The sequence below is a fragment of the Sarcophilus harrisii genome, chromosome 1, assembly GCF_902635505.1.
Source record: "Sarcophilus harrisii chromosome 1, mSarHar1.11, whole genome shotgun sequence".
Lineage (NCBI taxonomy): Eukaryota > Metazoa > Chordata > Mammalia > Dasyuromorphia > Dasyuridae > Sarcophilus > Sarcophilus harrisii.
Window position 1 is genome coordinate 674,034,608 of NC_045426.1, and position 21,139 is coordinate 674,055,746.

A 21,139-nucleotide genomic window follows, 5' to 3' on the forward strand; every position below is an offset into this window, starting at 1 on the left:
CCCGGCCCATGGAGCAGCTGCCAGAGGCTCTCTCCAATGCCCAGGTCTGCTCCCCCCCACCTTCCTCGTGGCCCCCAGCACCTGCCACATGAGGTCCGGCCTCGTGCCCACCGCGCCCTGGCTCCCAGAATCTGCTTCTGTGAAACTTTGCACTATTTCCTCAGCTTCCCCTAATGCTTCCTCCCCCCAGTCCTATTAGTGCCCATTCTGCTTTTCTCTGTGTCCGTGTCCTATTCTCTGATAGACTGTAAGTGCCCCTTAAGGGCAAGGACCATTTCATTTGTGCCTCTGTAGGCCCAGTCTTGGCATATAATAGGAGCTTAATAAGTGCTTGCTGACTGATCTACAAACCTCCCTCTTGACATTCAAGGCTTTCTCCTAACCCTAAACGCGATTCTCTCCTCCAGAACCTCCCAAAGTTTTGGGCACACCAGCCTCATCGCTGACTTAGTCCCGGTCATTTGCCCCTCTTGGGATGCTTTTTTGGTGCTCTCTGACCTCCCAAAACTGTCCTGGAGGAGGAGCTCAAGGCCATGGCGTCCTCCCTGCTCAGGCCAAGCAGGCTCTAGGCTTTCTCTGCGTGGGGAGGGGCCCTCGCCGTGCTCCCCAGCCCCTCCCTCCTCCGGAGATCCCAGCCGCCCCCTCTCACGTGGCCATGTGTGAGTCACTAGTCTCAGGTCCCAGAGGGTCCCAGGAAGGGGCTCGATTTAAATGACCTCCAGGGACTCCTGCAGCTTTAGAGCGAAGCCTCGCAGCTTTTCTGCCCTCTAAGGCACCAGCCCAGGAGCCAGGCACCGGCAGGGCTGAGGCCCAGAAACCCCCCTCTGGCCCTAAGGGGTGGATGCGACGACCGGTGGCTTCCCCCTCTGGCCAAGCTCTCCTGGGCTTGCCAGGAGTGGGGGTGGGTGGGAGGGGGTGGGCAGGGGCCCCCGGCTCCGGCCCGGAGTAGCCACTCACCGATCTCGCTCCTCTTTGCCCTTCTCGGGGTCCCGGTCTCGGTCGTGGTTGTTCAGGGCCGAGCTGCGCTCGGGGTCCCCGGGCTTGGGCCACTGAGGAGGAGTTGGGAAGGAGGGCGGCGTGCGATGGAGCCGGTTCCAGGGCTCGTGGGGGTTGTTAAAGCTCTGCAGGGCTGGGGCTTCCTTGTGAGCAAAAATGCTGTTGTGAGCTGGGTGAGAGAAGGGCCACAGGTCAGTCGTGGAGCCAAGAACGGCCCAGGGGGCCTTGCTAGGAGTGATGATGCAGGCTGGGGTGTGTGTGTGTGGAAGGGGGCGCTGAGAGCTCCCCCCCATGCAGAGGAAACAGATGAGAGCTCCCCGAAGAAAGGCCTCAACAGTGCCTAGCTCAACTCCCCGATGGGGCCAAATCCCCTCCCTGTCCCAGGGGACTCTTTGCAAGTCACTTCACTTGGGCTCCTCAGACCTCAGTTTTCTCATCTGTAAAATGGGTGGGCAGGATCTGCAGATCTGGGACCCTGGGGGGGCGGGGGGCGCGCAGCCCATCCCACTGGGGGAGATGCTCAAATTGCAGGAACTTTTGCTGGCCACCCTTTTACGTAAGTGCTTTGCACACCTGTAAGCACTCCCTTGCCTCTACCTCCTGACAAGCCCAGAGCGGGGACCCGATTCCCTCTCCCGTGCCCATAGTTACCCAGCGCGTGGCTGCCCAGGCCTCCGAAGGCATTGCTCCCCAGGTTGCCGAGGCCGCTGAATGTGCTGGACCTGCTGAAGGGGTCTGCAGAGGCAAAGGGGGCAGGTGAGGGGGGATTCAGGGCCCACCCGCCCAGTCCGGCTGGGAACACAAAAGGCCTGGCTAGGCTCTAGGCTGCTCAGTCACTTCCTCGCTCTCCCCACTTCCCATTCCACGTGTGCTGCAGCAGCAAAGCCTCCCAGGCCTCCAGGAGACCCCCAGGCCCCTTTGATTCTACACTGTATTCAGCACTGATGCTCCTGCCCTCTGGGAGGGCCCAAATGCCCCACAGGCCCAGCTGGGCTCTGTGAGAGGGAGGGTGCACTTGAGCTTTTGGGCAGGTCCTTGGCAGCTGCCGGAGGGTGGTCAGCACGTCCTGGGTCTCCCTCTGGCCCTGGCAGGACCCCTGCTCCCTCCCCTACCACCCCCCCCACTGCCCTCACCTCTCTCTGTTCTCCCCGGCTCACCCACATCACTCACCCGTCAGGTGGCCGGCAGGCAGGAAGCTGCTGTGATGGGGCGAGGGGCCAAACGGTGCGGCGGCTGCATGGGCAGCACCTGGGGAGGGGAGAGGAAGAGGAGGGCTCCAATCAGAGGCTGTCACCCTGGGGTGTGTCCCAGGACCTCTGGGAGCCGCCATTGGAAGCGAGAAGGGCCCTCACGGGCCTTTTGGTCTGTGCAGTCAGAGGGTCTGGCCCTGGGACAAACTGCCAGCTGTGGACTCCTGCATCGGCTGAGGAGCAAATGAAACAACATCTGCAAAGTGGAGGTGCTATGCGGAAGGAGGACCCGCTGGGAAACCAAACACCCGCACAACTTTGTTAAAAATAAATTAATGTTCAAGGCAATCCCAGTAGACTTTGGACAGAAAATGCCATCTGCATCCAGAAAAAGAATATGGAGACTGAATGTAAATCAACATATGCTATGTTCACTTTTGTAAAAAAATCTCTCCCATGGTTATCTCCCTTTTGTTCTGATTTTTCTCTCCCAACAGGATTCAGAAAACAACATATATTGAAAATAAATAAATTAAAAAAAATTAATCAATCCCAACCCCCCCCCCCCCGGCCCCATCCCTCTTTTAATTTGATCCAAGGTGGTTTTCCTGGCAGCCACCTCCTACTCTGGACTCCCACTGAGCCGGCAGTAAACGGACACCCCCATTATTTCTCAGATGAGCTGTCATCTAGACGTGACAGCCTAAATGAAAGGCCATACACTTCTTCCTGAAAGGTTTTATAGTTATCCGGACTGCATTCTGGGGCACCTAGTGGCCCAGGCCCAGAGTCAGGAAGCTCCAAGTTCAAGTCCAGCCGAGGACATGTAGCAGTATTCTCCTGGGCAACCCATTTAAACCCATTGCCTCAGCTTCTCATTTGTAAGAAGGGGGCTAACAGCAGCACCTCGTTCCCAGGACGATCAAACGTCCAGCATGGCCCTGGCCCTTTCCTGATGCAGCCACACCAACTGTGACTGCTGCTCCTCTTCTCTGGAAGCTCACTAATCAGCCTTTTAACAGTATCTGGAATAGAGGGGAGGCTATTGGTCCATGGCTGGGAGATTCCATTTTCTTCCCTATTTTGGAAACCAGGACACCCGCCTCTTTCCAGAGCTCAAGCAGGCCGTTCTCCTTTGTCTTGTGGAGAAGACGTAACAAGGTCACTTTTCTTCCAATACTGGGTGCAATGGCACATCACATGAGCCGGGTGACTTCTTTCTGTTTCTCTGCTTATCTACATTATCATTTTTCTTGATGGAGTGAACTCCCCATCTTCTTCAGCCCCAAACCCCTTTTCTTGGCAGAGCAGAAGGGCAAAATGTTAAGAGCGTCAGCCACTCTGCCTAGCCATTTTTGTCCCTGCAGGGCATTTCTTCCTTGTCTACCTTGAGCAATGGGGTTGACCCTTTCAGGATCAGGGACTCCTTCCTCATTCACAGGACCCTACAGCTAAAGCTGGAAGGAAACTTAGGCTTTTCCCTAGACACAAAAACTTCCCATCCTCCCAGAGATCTGGAGTCCATGTTTCTCATCTGTAACACGAGAGGGCTGGGTTAGAATTCTCTCTCAGGCCCTTTCTAACTCACGACCTTGTGCTCCTACAACTTGCCTGCAGAGTCTTGTATTAATGACAGTGCTCTGGAGAACACCCCGAAAGCTCAGGCTGTGCACCAGCACTGGTCTGCTCTCTCTTTAAAAAATCATGAAGTCTAAGCTGGGGCAGCCCCATGGCTCTCAGTGCGCCTACCCCACAGTCTTCCCTATGATGGGAATCGGACCCAGAGCAGAATTCTGGTCCCTCACTTTATGAGGTGCAAAATTAGCTTTAAAAAAAATCATGGGAGGGAGGGGAGAGAGAGGGAGAGGAAGGAGGACAGAGACAGAAAGAAAGGGGGGGGGAGGGAGGGAAAAAAAGAGAAAGCAATAAAGGCAGAGGGAGAGAGAGGGAAAGAGAAAAGGGATAAAGATGGACAGAGGGAGAAAGAGAGAAGGAGAGACACAGAGAGAGAAGGAAGGGGGAGAAATGATAGAGGAGACAGAGAGAAGGAAGGGGGAAGAGAGAGGAGAGAAAGAAAGGCAGAGGAAAAGAAAGAAACAGAAAGGGACAAAGATAGAGGGAGAAAAGAGAGGAGATAGATACAGAGAGAGATTGACAAAAGGTAAGAAAGTGAGGAGGGGAAAGACACTCCTTTCTTTGGGCAGCTGGGAGACCTCGGAGGCTCTGTGCTGTGGGCACTTAGAGCCACCTCCCCCAACCCTTGGAGCTTGTGACCGGGATTTCTGTCTTCCTGCGTCCTCAGAAAAGAGTCCCTGCTGCTCCCCTCCCCTCCTGTCACTGAGGGGAGGGCTCTGGAAAGGTTTCTCCTCTGAGCACAAAACAATAGAATCCCAAAGCTAGGCGCAACCTTTGAGAACCTCTCATTAGTAATGGCAGGGAAACAGGCAGGGGGTAAATTTGCCAAACATGTGAGAAAGTGAAAAGAGCCTGGAGAGCCTCCGAGCCGCTCTCCCCGCTGTTCCCTGGCGTGCCCAGAGGGCTCGCTCACCGCTCTGAACCGGGCTGAACCTCCCTCCTTGTGCAGAGGAGGAGCCGGAGACTCAGGGAACAGCCCCACACCACCCAGCTCTTTCAGTCGTCCGAATCTCTCTCCTGTGTGTGGGTCCGTGTCCCCTCCTTCTCTTTCTCCTTGATTTCTCCCCGTCTGTCTCTCCACCCCCCCCCTTCCATTTCTCTCTCTCAGACACCCACCGGCCCCAGACACAGGCACGGCTGCAGCCGAGTCCCCTGCTCTGTCGCCCCAGGTTTGCTGGCTGGCTGCTCCTGACCACATTGCACCCAGATCTCCTGCTCCGAGGGGTTCCTGGCACACGCACACAAGCACTTGCTTGGACTTGAACAACAGCTCCCAGATAAGTGGTACTTCAAGGCTTACCAAGGGTGTGTAAGCAAGGTCAATGTGGCTCCCATTTCACAGATAAGGAAACTGAGGTTGGCAGGAAGTGTCCCATCACTTGACCTCTGGGTAACCTCAGTCTCCCCATCTGTAAAATGAGAACCCTCTCTCAGGCCCTTTCTAACTCAGAACCTTCTGCTCCCACAACTTGCCCGTAGTCACGTATAAATAAGAATGACGACAGCTACCACTCATAGAGTCTTACTCTGGGCCGGGAGGTGGGCCAGCACTTTATAAACATCCCATTTGAGGGGGCAGCCAATTTGGGGAGTGCATAGAGCCAGGAGGACCCGAGTTCAATCTGGCCTCAGACACTTAACACCTCCTGGCTGTGTGACCCTGGGCAAGTCACTTAACCCCAATTACCGCAGCAAAAACTACAAAAACAAAAAACCAACAAAAAATATCTCACTTGATCCTCACAACCACCCTGGGAAACAGAAATGTTTCACCTTTTTAAGGGTAAGAAACAGGGCTAAGTGGCTCGCCCGAGGTCACCCAGCTAGTAGGTGGCCATTGTGAACTCCCGCCCGCCTGACTCCAGGCCCTGCCCGTCGCACCTGGATTTTTACTCAAAGACTGGCACCGTGGAGCCCCAGGGACCATCTCGTCTCGGCGGCATGTGGTCACGGCTTCCCTCTCACCCCAGGGAGGGAGTCCCAAGTGTCCACTGGGGACAATTCTAGTGGCGAAATAACCTCTTCCACGGGCTTCCCCCCCTCGTTATTCCTCTGCCCCACGACCCCTGGGATGGGGTCCTGTCTCTGCTGGCACACGGGCCTGGGAGCCCCGACCATCACTGCCAAGCCCAGGTAGAGCCTCCAGTTCCTGCTGTGGGCTCCGGCTTCCCCCCACGGCTCCCTGCTTCTCTGCAGGCCCAGGCCGGGAGCTGACGGGTTTGTCTGCGTGCTAGGCGGCCCCCTGCTTCTCAAGGCCGGCCCCCTGCCCAGGAAGGACACCAGCTAAAAGCTTTGGCTGCCTCAGGCTCTCAGCACCGAGAAACGGAGTGATCTCAGCAGCTCCCTTGGCCGGCTCTGCAGCTGGCACCGAGCCGTTTGACCTCTCGGCTACTTCTGCCTCCAGCTGGGCTCTGGCTGCTGGGCCAAGGATGGGCTGCTCCCTCCTGCCTCAGTCTGGGCCCAGAGAAACCCTTGGCCAAGGGGCCGGGGTCCAGCCCCCCACCCCCAACCGTGTGCTGAAGCAAAAGACATCCAGCCAGGCTAAACGCACAGAGCCCCCCCATTCAGGAGGCTCAGGGTCTCAGAGATGGCCAAACAACAAGCCTCCAGCCACTCCTGAGTGACCGGTGCTCTGCAGTCAGCTGGGCAGTGCTCCCAGGCAATGACCTCTGGTCCCTTTCGTCACTCACTGGAACGCCACCGTCAACCTTCCCACGTGGCCCCTCAGACCAACAAACAAAAACACGCTTCCCCGAGCTTTTCACCGTAACTTTCTGATGGGAGGGGGGCTGACCAGAGCAAATTCAAATACATCACTTTTCTCGACCCACTCCCCCGAGCTCTCCATCCAGGTCTGGGCTACAACACAGGCAAGGGGAGCAGCAGAGACACAGACCCTGGGGTCACTTACCTGTGGTTGAGAAAAGTGGTCTGGCCAGGTCCTGGGGGTAATGGAACCCAGGGAACACCCCAGGGGCGGGGGGCCGGCTAAAGAGGTCCAGTTTGCCACCGATTTCCAGCTTGTGGGGATCCAGGTGCATCTGCTGCAAAGACAAACAGGTTCTAAATCACACACGGCAGCTCTCCGATCTGCGCCCGGCCCTCTCTGCTGCTCTCCCTTCCTTCCAAGCCCCAACCCCCCTCACTCTCAATGGAAGATGCAAAAGGGGGGGGGAGGGGGAGGAGGAGAAGAGGTGTTTGATGATACTTTTAGACTGATGAGAAAACCGTTTCCAAGGTGATCCCGTCCCCCTCCTCTCCTCGAAGGTCCATCTTTCCATGGCCGTCTCGGCCAGCCCACCCTGCCCCTGCAGACTGAGCTTTCTTTGCCATCCCTACTCCAGAAGCAGGTCTCCAACCTCCCCCCTCCCCCCCTCCATGGCTCCTTGGTGCAACCAGTCCTAAAGGGCTTCCTTTTTTTTTGGGGGGGGGGTGGGGTGGGAAGGGCCCTATGGCTGTGGAATACTGGAGGCACAGGTCGTCAGAAAAGGCTGACGTGTCGTAGCTTTTGCTGAACGGCTCCTTCCCAACCCCAAAACAACAACAAAATCTCCTCTGGGAGCAGAAAGGCTCGCTGAGTCAAGGAGGAGGAAAAATTTACAGGAGATTGACAAAAGGATGTTTTTTGAAAAAGGCTGGACTCTTCTGGCCTTGTATTCTTGTAACCATCCATCTATCTCTGGGGTTTGCTTGGCTGGCTTGGGACGGCTCTTCGCAGGCCGAAACCTTGCTCGGGTCCAGGTTGTCCAAGCCCGCACACTGCAGGGGCTCAATTAGTGCTACCTGCCCCCCCCATACACCCACACAGACAGAGACCCTTTGTGGGATCGTGGCGGTTTCAGCGCCTGAGGCGGGGAAGGAGGCAGAAACTCACCTTGATCTTCTGCTGGTGATGGTAGATCTGCCAGGCGATCTGCACGTGCACGGCGCACCACTTTCCTGGTTTCTGCAGCGGGACAGAAGCCGTTGACTACAAGCACTTGCTCCCTGAGAGCCCCGGTCTCATCCCTCCCCCTCCCCCTCCGTGGGAGGCTGGGGGTCTGGGGGAAGCAGCTGCCTCCAGAGACAGTGCTGGAGGCTCAGGCCCAGCCATTAAAGGCATCCAGCCCATGTCGGCGACACTGCCCTCCCACGACTGAAGGGTCTCCCAGCCGAACGCCAGCTCCCCCTCCTCCCTCTGTGTCTCTCTCCCCATTACTTACCCTGACCTGCGTCCGGTAGGGGTCAGACACCTGTGACCAACAGAGAGGTAACAGATCATTATCACTGCTGGTCTCCTTGGACGGGGGCTGCCCGTGCACAGGGAAAGTGGGAGGGGGTCAGAGTCCGGGGGCTCACTGCTCTGGAGGCCGCACAGCCAAAGGCGGGAGGAGCTGGGGGCCCCACCACCCTCCCACCCTCCCTGACATTTCATTTAACCCGAGATGGTCTCATCTCAGGGGCAGGAGACAGAAGAATCTGTGGGGGCTTCAGGGAAAAGGGGTTTTCTTCTCCCCCAAAGAACAGGGGACCCTCCCCATGCTGAGAGCCCCAAAGAGAGCCGATACCTACCCCTGGGGTCTTCTGCAGGAGGGTGTGATGGACGGCGCTCGGCCGACTCGCCACGTCGATGGGGTTTGACGTCTGGGATCGAGAGAGAAAGGAGAGGAGCCAAGTCAGGGGGGAGCTGGTCAAAGGTAGGCCCTGCCTACGCTGTACGTTCAGGTCAGTTCCCACCATGCACAGTAACTAAAATCAGACGTGGTGATGAGCCCGGGCCGGGTCGGAGCCCACAATCTGATGGGGAACGTCCTCCCTCTCCAGTCTGGGGCTGGAGTGCCTCCTTCTCCGGGAAGCCCTCCCCAACGGCCCAGCTCCGGGATCCCTCTCCCCTACACTCTGGCCCACTGACAAGGGCCCTCGTCTCCTGGGCTGGAGGGGGAGCTCCTCGGGGCAGGGACCAAACCAGTTTTGTCCTTCTATCCCTCACCCGGAACAGAAATGGCAGCTACTTAGTAGGTGATTGTTAACTGATTGGGTCAAAGGTGGCTCTGAAAGCTACAAGCCAGGGGGGATAGAGGGGGAGCCAAGGTAGCCCAGAGCCCCCTTCACCCGGTGGCCACAAGGCTGCCCCCGCATCTCCCCCTGCCAGTCCTGCCCAGCACACGTCGCTCTTCCCGGATGGCGCCAGCCACTTGCTCAAATTCTCTCGAGGGCCCTTAAGTGGCCCAGGATCCCAGGGGTGTGGGGGAAAGGCCGGACTGAGGGTGTTGGGGGCTCAGCTCAGGTCTGTGACCCCCCCATCGTCACTCAGTAACTCAGCCTCAGTTTCCTCATCTGGAAAATGAGGTTGTGGGCGAGGTCATCCCTGAGACCCCCTTGTGGCTCTGTCTATGATGCTGTGCACTCACGCAAGTCCCCCTCAGCGCGCGCACGCATGCTCACGCGCACACACACACTCTCTCTCTCTCTCTCTCCTTGCAAGTTCTACAACCGGACGCCGTGACAAGTCCATGCTGGACCAAGGAGAGGAGCCAGTGACCCTGGACCCAAAGCCAGGGGAGTAGGGACGGGGAACTCGGCCAGGACTAGCTCTCCCACCTTCCTTCCGGAGGATCAGCCCCCCAGGGAAGAAACATTTCCTGCCTGCCCGGGGCTGTGGTGAGGGCTGGGAGCCCACGAACAGAGCCAGGGCATCTCCAGAGCCAGTCAGGAGAGAGGGCCTCGGTCCCCAAAGGCAGCCTGCCCAGGGCGGGGTGACTAGGCAGCCTGGGGCTCCCTTCTCTTTTGGGGTCCTGAGACTTCCAAGAGGTGGATGAGAAGCTTCAGTGTCTGTGGCTGTTGCCAGCACTGCCGCGGGTCCGACGTTCAAGGGGGTCTTTTGGGAGCAGGCCCCCCATTCCTGCCGGGGACTCTGGCACCCGGTCCCTTCCCAAGCCCGCTGCTCTGATCCCCCCCATCCGACTTCAGGGAGGCCTCCAAGGCTGCTCTTCCTCCTGCCCCACCGAGCCACCACTGCTGGGCTCCGGCTGCCTCACAGGGTGCTTGGCCCATCAATCGCCCAGGACTGGGTCTGACTCAGGAGGGTTTCCAAGCCCTGCGGAACAGCACAGAAGGGCCCGGCAGGGCGAGGCAAGCGGGCTGAGGCAGTCTCTGCTTCCGACTTCTCATGCAGAAAAAGGCAGTAAGAACTGCAGCCAAGCGGCCTGGGTCCTGCTGGTGCACGGCCTCCGCTTCCCCAGTGTCTATGGATATGATGCCCTCTGCCCCATCTCACAGCACGGGAGACAACAGCTGGGGGACCGCTCTTCACAAGGCCGGCGCCTTCTGTCTTAGCTCACCACAGGGATGTGAGAGATGGGCAACGGGGTCCGGAAAGGTGGACTCCCGGTCACAAGTGGGGCAGCCGCCATCACCCTCCTGATCCCCTTGCAGAGAGGGCACGAGCAGCTTAGATCTCTGCAGCTCTGTCCAACTGCTCCGTGTCCGTTCCACTGGCTGCCCGGGAAGCAGGGGGAGGACCTCGGACAGCCCAGGGAGGACAAAGGCTTCTGAATAAAGGGGGGTGCAAGTTCTGAAAGCGCTGGAGGCTTCTGGTCTGGATTCCCTTCTGGCGAAGCCAGAACACGACCCTCACCTCCTCCTTCACGCTGGAGAGCTTGGGGCCTGCTGGAGCAGTGAGGTTTGGGGTGGGGGAGTAAGAAAGATGGTGCAAGGCCTGGGGTTCATCCCCACTTTCTGGTAGCTTGACCTCAGTCTAAGCTGTCCAACAATGCCAGAGGGAGAAGTGTTCTCCTGGGGGGGAGGGACTCTCTCCCCCCCCGGACACGGACCCCCAGGGCGCTTCCTGGACACTTCCCCTGACGCCGAGGCGTCCGCACCAGCCTTCTGCACTTCTCAGAGCTGACGGGCACCAGAACAAAGCCCACGGCTGGGAGCTCGGGGAGGGGCTGATGCCCAGGGGACAGCAGGCAGGAGGGGCGGCATCACAACAAAGAGAGGTGACAGACAGCTGGAAGTGGAGAGGACTCATTTCCTGGAAATTCGCTCCGATGGTGGCTCAGAGTCCCCCACACCCTCGGGTCGCAGCGGAAGGGGGAGGTGTATGCCAGACTCCCACTCTCGGGGAGGGCAGGAAGGAGCTGACTAGCGGCTGGCCCAGAGGGGGTGTCCAGGTGGGTTGCATGCAGCCCCGTGGGCACAGGCCTGGGCACAGGCACCCGGAACACACCCCTGCCCTCCCTCTCCCGCCCCCAGGGCATCTGGTACCTTGGGCTGGAAGGCTCCCTGTAGGGACCCAAAGGGGCCTGAGTGGGCAAGCAAGGGGGCCATCCCGGGCATGGCAGGAGGGTAGGATGGAAAGAACTGTAAAGACAAGAAGAGAAGAGAATTCTGGTCAGTCAGACAAAGCACGCTGGGAGGACAGAAGCGGGGACAGACCTGGTGGTCAGGCCACAAACCCCCAGGCTGTGCCTCCAAGGGAACAAAAGCAAACCCAGCTGTCGGACCCACCCTTCCAGGGTCCCTAAGGAGACAATGGGGGTGGTGGTGGTGGGTGGCTGGTACCCAAGGTGCTGGGCACAAAGTCGGGGAGACCTGGATTCTAATCCAACCTTGCACACTTTCCTAGCTGTGGGACCCTCTGCCTGCCTCAGTTTCCCCAACTATAAAGTAGAGATCATCCCAGCACCTACAACAGCAGCCAGGCTGCTGAATCACATGAGATTATGCATGTGAAGTGCTTAGCACAATCCTGGAATGTGGCAGGTGCTTTAAAATAAATGCTTTATTCAACATATATAGGACTGCTTGCCATCTAGGGGAGGGGGTGGAAGATGGGAGGGAAAAATCAGAACAGAAGTGAGTGCAAGGGATAATGTTGTAAAAAAATTACCCTGGCATGGGTTCTGTCAATAAAAAGTTACTATAATAATAAAAATAAATAAATAAATAATAAAAACAAAATAAATGCTTGTTCCTTCCTTTTCCTAAACTGGCTGAAGAAAAAGTTGGCAGGGGGAGGGCTGGCAGCCGCTCCAATTCTTCCCAGGAGGTCCAGACACAAGCCGGAGCTGCCCTTCCTGGCATCGGGCACCGGAGCCTGCTCAGACCCACCTTGGACCAGCACAGAGGATTCCCAGTGTCACACCCACGCCCACGTGCTTGCACACTCACACTCACACACCCGGGCCTGGTGACAGCTGCTTCCAGCAGGGACCCAGACTGCCAGCTCCCAATCATGGCCACAGTGATCGGCACAGAGGGCAGGAGCCACAGAGGCCAGCCCTGACCCCAACAGCAGCAGTCTAGCGGGACCCCATGGGTCCTGGATAAGCTAGATCCACTTAGAAAAGCCTGGCCCACTCAGAGAACTGTGATAGGGAGGCACCTCAGGGGTCTGCAAAGCCCAGGGGTCTCTACCCTGGCCGGCTTGAGAAGCTTTAGCTGTCTTTTACCCAAGAGACCCCCCATCCCATAAAGCCACACGTCCCTGAAAAAGAGACAAGGGAAGATGTGGCCGCAGTGTGGTGTTGGGGGGCCAGGCGACTGTGTGTGTATGTATGTGTAATGAAGGTATAAACCGTGGATAATATAACAGCCCGAAGAGACAGAACAGCCGCCACATGGGGCAAACACGGCCCTGCAGGGCAAGGAACAAAGATGGCAGCCGTGGGTGTTTCTTGTGTGATGACAAATATGGAAATGTATTTTAAAGGACTGCACGTGTTTAACCTGCCTTCTGTCCTGAGGCATGGGGAAAATTTGGAACACCAAGTCTTGCCAAAACGAATGCTGAAAACTCTCTTTCTATGTGACTGGACAAATACTATTGAGAGAACAAAACCCCCAAAGATGGCAGACCCGAAGGGAAGGGGACAAAGACGGCAAACACACAGGACCGGGTCAGAGTGCATGAACCCCCCTGGGCAGGGGCTGCAGACAGATTGGACACAGGTCTCTGGAGGCCGATGGACACTCACACTCACGTTGGAATGTCGGAAGTAGGGGCTGTCCAGCTTGGGCGCGTATTTGTCAAACTGGAAGGAAAAAGAAAGGAAGCATGAGGCCCCTCCCCCAGCACGGATGTCACCCTCGATCCGCTCACTCCCACCCCCCACATGTTCTCAGTGAGCAGGCAGGGGGCCCACAAGGCCAATCTCCCCAAGGAAGGGGGGGGTCTCTGGACACTCCCTCTGAGCCCTGCCCTCCCACTTCCCAGGAAGGACCCACACCAGACACGGGAAGCCCAAGCACCCCCAGTTATAGGTGATTCTCTGCTTCTGGGATATCCCCCAAAAGTCCAGATGAGAAAGCCAACATTGCGGGCCTTCCTCTCTCACTCATCCCCATCGGGCAGGAACCGTGGGTAGGACTGAGATCGGAAGCCCATGTGGGGCGATAGTCTGGATTATTCCGCAATACTGACAACACGGCCCGTTACAACATTCTGCGTACGTATGTGTGGGGAGGGATGGTCACAGTAAAACCGACTTATTAGCAGCCACCAGTGCCAAGATCATAGATTTTAGAGCTGGAAAGGACGTCGAGTCCAATCCTCTCCATTTTACGAGGCTCAAAAGCGAAGCCAGAATCTGAATCGAGGTCCTGGTTTCAAAGCCAGAGTTCTGACCCTCCCACACTAGACGCAGGGCCCATCATCATACAGGAGGAAGCAGGAGCCGGCACGCCCTCAGGATACATACAGGGTCACGAGAACCTCATCATTTAAGGACATCTGACCATTTCCAAGTCAAGGACACATGTCTGAGTGTGTGTGTGTGTGTGTGTGTGTGTGTGTAGCTGAGAAAAATATTAGGTTATGAATATAAGGGACTGGGAACCATAACCTCAGGTCATGGACATGAGGAAAAGGAAGGAACTATAGGAATGGGGTGTGAAAGACACAGATGGACAGATGCAGAAGGGATCGAGCCACTGGCCCCAGAGACGGGTAAAACCATCTTAATTGGGCCACAGGCACAGGAGGAGATACAGGAGTCTCCAAATCACCTTCCCAAGAGCCCCTCTAGGGAATACACTGATGGAGCAAAGGGACAGCCTTGAGGACCAGGCCTGGGGACACGCTGACGAGGACATGAGTACACACAGAACTGGGGCCCGGGGCTCCAAGGCCACAGGGACAGCAGGAGAGAGCATTTCCCTGGTACCACTAACAGACAGAGACCCTCAGAGAGTCCGAGGGTGTGCAGGGGCTTCTAAGAAGGAAAACCAAGGGGGGAAAAGAACAGAAATTTAAGGCCCTGCCCAACAAAATGTGTTGTGTGTGTGTGTCTGCTCGCTGCACCAGGCTGCAAGCAAAGTGTGTGAGCAGAGCAGCAGGAAAGAGCCCTGGGCAGGGAAGGGGGAAGAGGGGAAGGAGGGGCTAGAACGAGAGAGGCCCTGGCCTGGGCCTGGCGGCCTGTGTCTGTGTTGGAGCCCAGAGGCCTAGTTTGTCTGGGTGCCTGGGCGTGTGTTGGAGCCTGGCTCTCGGACTGGGCAGGCTGGGCCGACTTAGCCTGGAGGCCTGTGTCTGTGAGCCTGAGCTTGTGTTGGGGCCTGGCTCTCAGGCCGGCGGCCTGTGTCTCTATGTCGGGCCTGGCTCTCGGGCCAGGTGGGCTGGGTCCAGTGGCCTTGTCTGTCTGTGTGTGGGAGCCCGGCTCGGACTGGGCAGGCCAGGCTGGGCCGACTCAGCCTGGAGGCCTGTGTCTCTATGTTGGGGCAGGCTCTCGCTCGGCGGCCTGTGTCTGTGTGCCTGAGCCTGTGTCAGGGCCCGGCTCTCAGGCTGGCGGCCTGTCTCTCTATGTTGGGGCAGGCTCTCGGGCCGGGTGGGCTGTGTCTGTGAGCCTGAGCTTGTGCCGTGGCCCGGCTCTCAGGCCGGCGGCCCATGTCTCTATGTTGGGGGTCCGGCTCTCGGGCCAGTGGCCTGTGTCTCTATGTCAGGGCAGGCTCTCGGGCCGGGTGGGCTCGCCAGCCGGCTGTCCCCCCTCCCTCCAGGCCCCCGCCCGCCCTCCCTTCCTTGGCTGGCCCCAGCTGGCCACTGGCGCTACGCACCGGGGCGGGTGCGGGTGCGGAGGGCGAGAGGAGTGGTGGTGTGGAGGCCGGGCCGGGAGGGAAGGGGGCGAATGTGTATTGGTGTATGTGCTGGTGTGTGTGTTGGTGCTGATGGAACTCCGCCCGCAGTGGCGAGCCCGGGCCCCCTGAGGCCCCGGGCCGCTCCGAGCTCTGGACCAGAAAACGCGTGTTCAGCTCTTTCCTGAGCAGCTCGTGATCTACAAGAGAAAAAGAGAGAGAGACACAGAGGCGTCGGCGGTGAGTGCCGGCGGGCGGGCGGGGCAGATATTCACCTGGCACTCCCTGATTCGGCAGGCCATGCTGTGGGTGTTTTCTACGTGAGGACTCAAGGGTGGAGGTATGAGGGATGCCTGTGACAAAGTACCAATCAGAATCCCCGAATGAGGCTGGCAATACATGATTGGTTGGTTGAATGAAATCAACAGGCTGGTATCTAAAGGCAAGAGAGAACACCATGAGTCATCCCAGCAGAAAACAAGGGCTACCCTCCCCCGGACATCCCGCCCCACTCCCTGCTGCCCCCCACCCCGGGACCTCCCCCACCAGCGAGGGAGGGGGCTCCCCGACCCCCTTCTGCTCCCCGGTATCCCTGCCCAGAGAAGGGACCCCAAGGAAGGGGCTTCCATCGACATGTGTCACGCAGGGAGTGGCGCACGGTCCCCACAGGGACATCCTGCCCCTTCCAACACCGGGCAGATGTGACTTTGCTGGGTGGGGTCTAGGGTTGGGGCTGCTGCCCTCTTCCCTCCTTATGTTTCACCCCAGTAGGTGGTTCTCCCTGACATTCTGACCCAGACAACAGGATTCTCTTTGAATTCCCCAATTGTAGGGAAGAGTCTCCTGGGATCCCCCATCTCTTCTGGATAAAAAGATAATCTAACTTTCAAAGCTCCTCCTTGCCTCAGAAGGGGCTCCCCAACAAGCCCCTCTCCCCTTTTGAGATTCCTCTTCCTGCAGAAAAGGCTTCTGGGGATGACAGTCTGCCCCAAGAAACAAAGTGCCTCTGACTCCGAAGCTTCCTCCAGCCCATACCCCTCCCTAGGGAAAGGACCCTGACTTCCCTAGGGAACTCAAATCCCCGCCTACTCAGGCACCCCTTATGCCCCCAAGATGACAAAACATTACTAGTTTATCCTCCCCAGACACATCGTCACTAAGGCAGAAAACTCCCTGACACTTTTACCTGGGAAATGGGCTCCCCTGAACCTTTTCTTCTCAGACAACCCCAGGGCGAGGAGCGGTCCCTGGCCAGCAGGCTCTCTGACCCTTAGGGGATCCTGAGAGTTAGTCAGAAACTAAAGTCCGGCACTGGCCTCTGACTGCTGGGAGGGGGCGTATATATGTATGACTATGAGCACGGGCGAGTATGTGTACATGTGTATGTAAGCGTGTATGGATAGGAATGAGTATAAATGTGCACACGCATGTGTGAGCATGTATGTGCACATGGGTTTGAGTGTGTGAGTATATATGAATGTATGTATAGAGAGAGAGTGTGTGTGAGAATGCAGACTTTGAGTTATCTGGGCAAAGGGGGGTCCCGAGGCGGAAAGACCATGGAATTCAGAACTGGAGGGCGCAGGGCTCAGTTCCTGCCCTGAGGCTACTGGGTCACCCTTCTCTGGGTCTCCATTTCCTTGGCTCTCCAAATGAGGGGGTCGGATGAGATGTTCAGGGTACTTTCCAGCCCTAAAAGTTCAGCTTCTGATCCCTTCCCAAACTCTCCCAATTTTAGGGCCCCCCATTTGCTGCCTGCTACTCCCGTTTCCGCAGTGGGGCCCCCCAGAGACATACCGGCTGGGTGTCCGGGGATAACCAGGCTGTTGGTGGGGAGCGATGGGGGAGGGGGCAGCGTGGGGGGGGCAGCAAACATGGCCGCCGCGTGGTGCTGATGCTGGGCTTGGGAACGGAGCGCAAAGTGCGAGGTAGCAAGGTTGGAGATGGACAGAGGCAGGGCCGGGCCTGGCCCGTGGGGGGACAGTGCCACGTGCTTGGGGAGACCGAGGCTGGCTGCACTGCTGGCGCTGCTGCTCCTGCTGGGGGGTGAGATGGAATGGGTGGGACAGAGGGAGGGGGAGGAGCATGAGGAGGGGGGAGAAGGGAGAAGGGATGTGGAAAGACAGAATCAGAGGTCACACAGAGATGGGGAGGGGGAGAAGTGGGGGTGGAAGTAGAGGCAGTGAGGAAGAGGAGGAGATGGGGGGAGAGATGAGGGGTTAGAGGGAAGGATGGGAGGTGGGAGGGAGAAATGGGGGAGAGAGAAATACCAGAGTGAAGTGACCAATAGCAGGAGGAAGAGGTGGGAAGAGGCCATGGAGACAAAGGAAAGACAAAGTTAGTAAGTGGACCCCAGGGCTGACACCCCCTCCCCCCTCAGGGCCCAGGACCAGCCCCAGGTCTGTTCTCCCCCTGTGGGGGGGGGCCTGTCCTCCCACCCCACCCTCCCTCCAGCTGAAGGGGCCGACCTTACCTGAGGCTGTGCAGGCCGTTGTGGGTGGCAGGGGGATGGCCGGGATAGGTGCCCAGGGGGGGCCCCACGTGTGCTTGGGGTGGGGCCCGGGGCTGCGGGGGTGCAGGCTGCAGCTGCTGAGGCTGTGGAGTGAGGCGGGGAGGGGGAGGGGCCTCCTTCTTCACCAAAGGGCTGGCTTGGGTGCTGGAGGGGGGGCCTATGGGAACTGTGGTGACCGTGGGGGCCGGGGGGCTGGGCACAGGTGGCAGAAATGGAGTCTCGGTGCTCAGCTCCCGGCTCCGCTCCAGCCCTGAGACCTTAGGCCCAACGGGAGCCTTTGCCTCGGGCTTCTCACTCAGCGAGAAACCTGGAAGGGAGACAAGAGGGTGAGCCACTGTGGCCTGGCCGGACTGGGGTCCACAGCCTTGTGAGAGGGTCAAAGGGCAATGTGCACCCCAGGCCACTGGGAGATCACAGGAGCGAGCCCCAAGGAAGGGGGAGGCGCTCAGCAAGAGAGGCTGGGGGCTGAGGTGCAGTCTCAGGCTAGTTGGGGCAGATGGTGTGAGCCAGGTCTGAGGCTGGGCCAGAGACTTGGAGGCCCCTGGCCTTCTCTTGGTCCCCAACCCCTGCCTGGGCCCATGAGCCTAATCACAGTCTAATATAAAGGAGTAAACTGGTGAAAACAGTCCCACAGCAATGGCAGGTGGGAGAGCTAGTGGCCAGTGTGGTCAAGGAGACCTCACAGCTAGTCCAGCCCCTTTGCCGGAATGGGGTTTAGTGCCTTTCCTGGGGACCACCCCGGCAACAAAGAGCCAACCTGGGGCTCGAGGGTCCCCCAACCCTGGAGGAAGCTACAGGCTGTGCTCAGGGGCAGGGCAGGGGGTGCCTGGTGGGGTGAGGCCTGATGGGCTTTTTCTCATTCCCAGAAAGGAATGGTGACATAGATGGGGGATTCTGGGACATGGGAGAGACCCCAACCCACTCGCTCAGCCTGGGATGTGGGATGAAGAAGGTAAGCAAGAGCGTGAAGGCCAGGGAGCTGGATGCTCTGGAGGATGAGGGGACCGACCCATCCTTCCCGGTCTGTGCTCGCCCCCTTGCAGGCCCTGTGGCCTCTGCTTCTCTCAGATTTCTGCTGCCGGCCCCAATCTGGCCATTCCTGGCTACGCGGGTCCCTGGGGCTCCATCCCGAGTTTCTGTCTCATCCAGAGGCACCAACCCTTTCCATCTGCCTTCTCCTCTCAACTCTTTGAGCTGCCAAGAATTGGGTCTGAACCACCTTTTCCAGATCGCTAATGGGGGCGATGGAAGGGAGGGGGGTGCAAAACGTATCAGCTTACAGATTTAGTGCTGGAAGGTACCCCAGAGGCCACAGAATCCAGCCCCCTCATATGACAGGTGTGGAAACGGAGCCCTTTGGGGTGCGCTCGTAGGCGCACAAGAGCCACAAGGCTCGAGGGTGAGTCCCTCATCTGATCAATGAGGAAATGGGGAGACAGAGGGCGAAACCTTCTCAGTGTTGTAGGGTTGTGACTTCTGGTCAACTAGCCCCAGCCGCCCAAACAGTAAACCCTGCTGCCCCCCCCTCCCTCCGGCCCGGCTTTGTGTACAGCTCCGAGGACCGTCCGCTCTTCCCTTTCTGGATCCTACTGCCCTGGTTTCCGGGACTGGGCCGTCTCCTCCTTTTCCCCAGGCTGCCCCTCTCTAGCTGGCTTACAAGCTGTCCCGAGAACCCTTCTCTCTCTGGTGACCTTGCACATCCCCCCCTCCCTTCAATACAATTCACTTGCATGTCACAGCCCCACTTCCCTGGGGAACAAAAGACAAACGACAACTCTTTCATCTTCTCACCACCCGCTTTTGGATTCAATTCCAATTTCTTTCTTTCTTTTTTTTGGCTAAGACAGTTGGGCTTAAGTGACCTGCCCAGGGTCACACAGCTAGGAAGTATTAAGTGTCTGAGGCTGGATTTGAATGAAGATCCTCCTGACTTCAGGCTTCACTGAGCCACCTAGCTGCCCCTTCAATCCTAGTTTCTAATCAAATGACTCTCTTATGGGCACTCCCACCCCAAGACCCTTCTTCCCAGAAAGCTGCAGTCCATGATATCCAACTACCTGCTGGACATTTCCACTTTATCTCCCACCAGCCCGCTCCCAATAAAAATGTCCCTTTCCTTGCAGTTTCTACTTTCTGCTAATTCTATTACCAGTTTACAACTAAATTTCAGTTGTCTGGAGATGGGATTGGAGAGCAGAAAAGGGACGAGAAGGAGAGGTCAAATCCAGCCTCCACCTTGCACATGCAGCCCAATCCAACTCCCTCAAACTATTTCTATGTCGCCCTAGAGGGCCCAAGAAACTTCCATGCTTCCTGCGCCCAGGACAGTTCCATAGTCCCTCCATGATTTAGCCTAACATAAACCAGGCAAAATTCAATATTCATGAGCCACTTCTTAGAGACACTGCTCTCAAGAAATTCTTTCCACACACAAATTGTTGGAGGACTCAGTTTCGTGCCATAGCTCCTATGCTGGGTACAGATCCTGGATAACCTCAAAGTCAACATTCATTTAGTGCTTTAAGGTTTACAGAGCACTTTGTAAAATCATCTGATTTGGCTCTCACAATAACCCCAAGGTATCATCTCATTTTATAGATGAGGAAATAGACAGAGGTCAAGTGATTTGTCTTGAGTCACATGGCTGGTAAATGGCTGAAGCAGGGACTCATGTTTAGTGACCTAGCTGCCCTTGTGCCAGTGAAAGTCTTGCAGTTGGTAGGGACCTCACACCCACCTGGTTCAGTCCCATATCAGAACAAGACTCCTTGCTGCAAAACCCCCAGACAAGTGGCTACTGCCAGCCCTCCGGCTAGGGAAGTCAGCAGTTCCCAGGACCCAAATCATCCTCTGAGATGGCTCTAGTTCCTCTTCCCCTGAGCCAAAAATCTGTGCTGTGGCACCTTTTATCAACTGCTCTCAGCTTTAGCCTCTGGGACCAAACAGAACAAGGATAATCTCTCATCCACATGACAGGCTTTCAAACATTTGAATACGGAAGCCACGTTCCTTCCTCCTTCCCTTCTCTTGGCTAAACAACTACCCTCGTTCCTCACTAACATGACCCACCATCCCGCTCTCTTAAAGCAGCCTTAGATTGTATTCACTTTTTCAGGCAGTCCTAGTCCATTAAACCCCCCAGGGTTGTTTTCAAACTACCATCTTGCACCCTCTGAAATTGATTATTTGAACCCAAAGGCAAGACTTTATATTTGTCCTGACGATTAAATCCAGCCCAATATTATGATCTGTTGAGTTTTTTTTTTGGGGGGGGGGGGGGGGGGAATACTTAATCTGCCAATCTATGCGTTCGCTTCCTTCCCAGTTTGGTATCATCTCCAACTGATAAGGAAAGCCAGTTATGCCTTTATCCAAATCCCGATTTTAAAAAATGCTGAACAGCACAATCCCAGGGGCTCTTCACTACAGACCACCTTTTAAACAAAGAACCACTCTCTCTTGCCAGTCACTCCCGGGACCCTCATCCAGTCCACATCCCTCTAGCTCGTCTATTCAAACAGCATGTAAAGCTCTGGTCAAATGCCTTGCCACTAACTGAAAATTGTACCTACAGCTTCCCCGTGATCTGCCAGCTCATTATCCCCATCCAAAAAAGGAATTACGGTTATCCTGGCATGACCTGTCCTGGACGAAGCCGGTCTGGCTCTTTGTGACCGCCACTTCCTTTTCTCGGCGTTCACTAACCATCACTTCAATAGTATGTTCTAGAATTTTTCAAGTAACTGAAGTCAACCCC

The 21,139-nt window shown here is 57.0% G+C and overlaps 1 protein-coding gene across 10 annotated transcripts in view; it reads right to left on the reverse strand.

Moving 5' to 3' along the window:
• The window catches only part of FBRSL1 (fibrosin like 1), a 219,830-nt gene that overhangs the window by 4,403 nt on the left and 194,288 nt on the right, over positions 1-21,139 (reverse strand). For 2 of the 10 annotated variants that reach the window (XM_031948361.1, XM_031948357.1), the window contains 12 exons: positions 17,344-17,689; positions 16,668-16,909; positions 14,853-15,070; positions 12,782-12,838; positions 11,070-11,165; positions 8,373-8,444; positions 8,024-8,053; positions 7,696-7,767; positions 6,733-6,865; positions 2,167-2,244; positions 1,648-1,731; positions 958-1,165 (listed from right to left, as the gene is read on the reverse strand). In XM_031948361.1, coding sequence (XP_031804221.1) covers positions 958-1,165; positions 1,648-1,731; positions 2,167-2,244; positions 6,733-6,865; positions 7,696-7,767; positions 8,024-8,053; positions 8,373-8,444; positions 11,070-11,165; positions 12,782-12,838; positions 14,853-15,070; positions 16,668-16,909; positions 17,344-17,689 — 1,636 coding nt within the window. Of the gene's footprint in view, positions 1-957; positions 1,166-1,647; positions 1,732-2,166; positions 2,245-6,732; positions 6,866-7,695; positions 7,768-8,023; positions 8,054-8,372; positions 8,445-11,069; positions 11,166-12,781; positions 12,839-14,852; positions 15,071-15,145; positions 15,307-16,667; positions 16,910-17,343; positions 17,690-21,139 lie in introns of all 10 variants that reach the window. The other 8 variants (XM_031948358.1, XM_031948360.1, XM_031948359.1 and 5 more) reach the window with 8 other exon arrangements.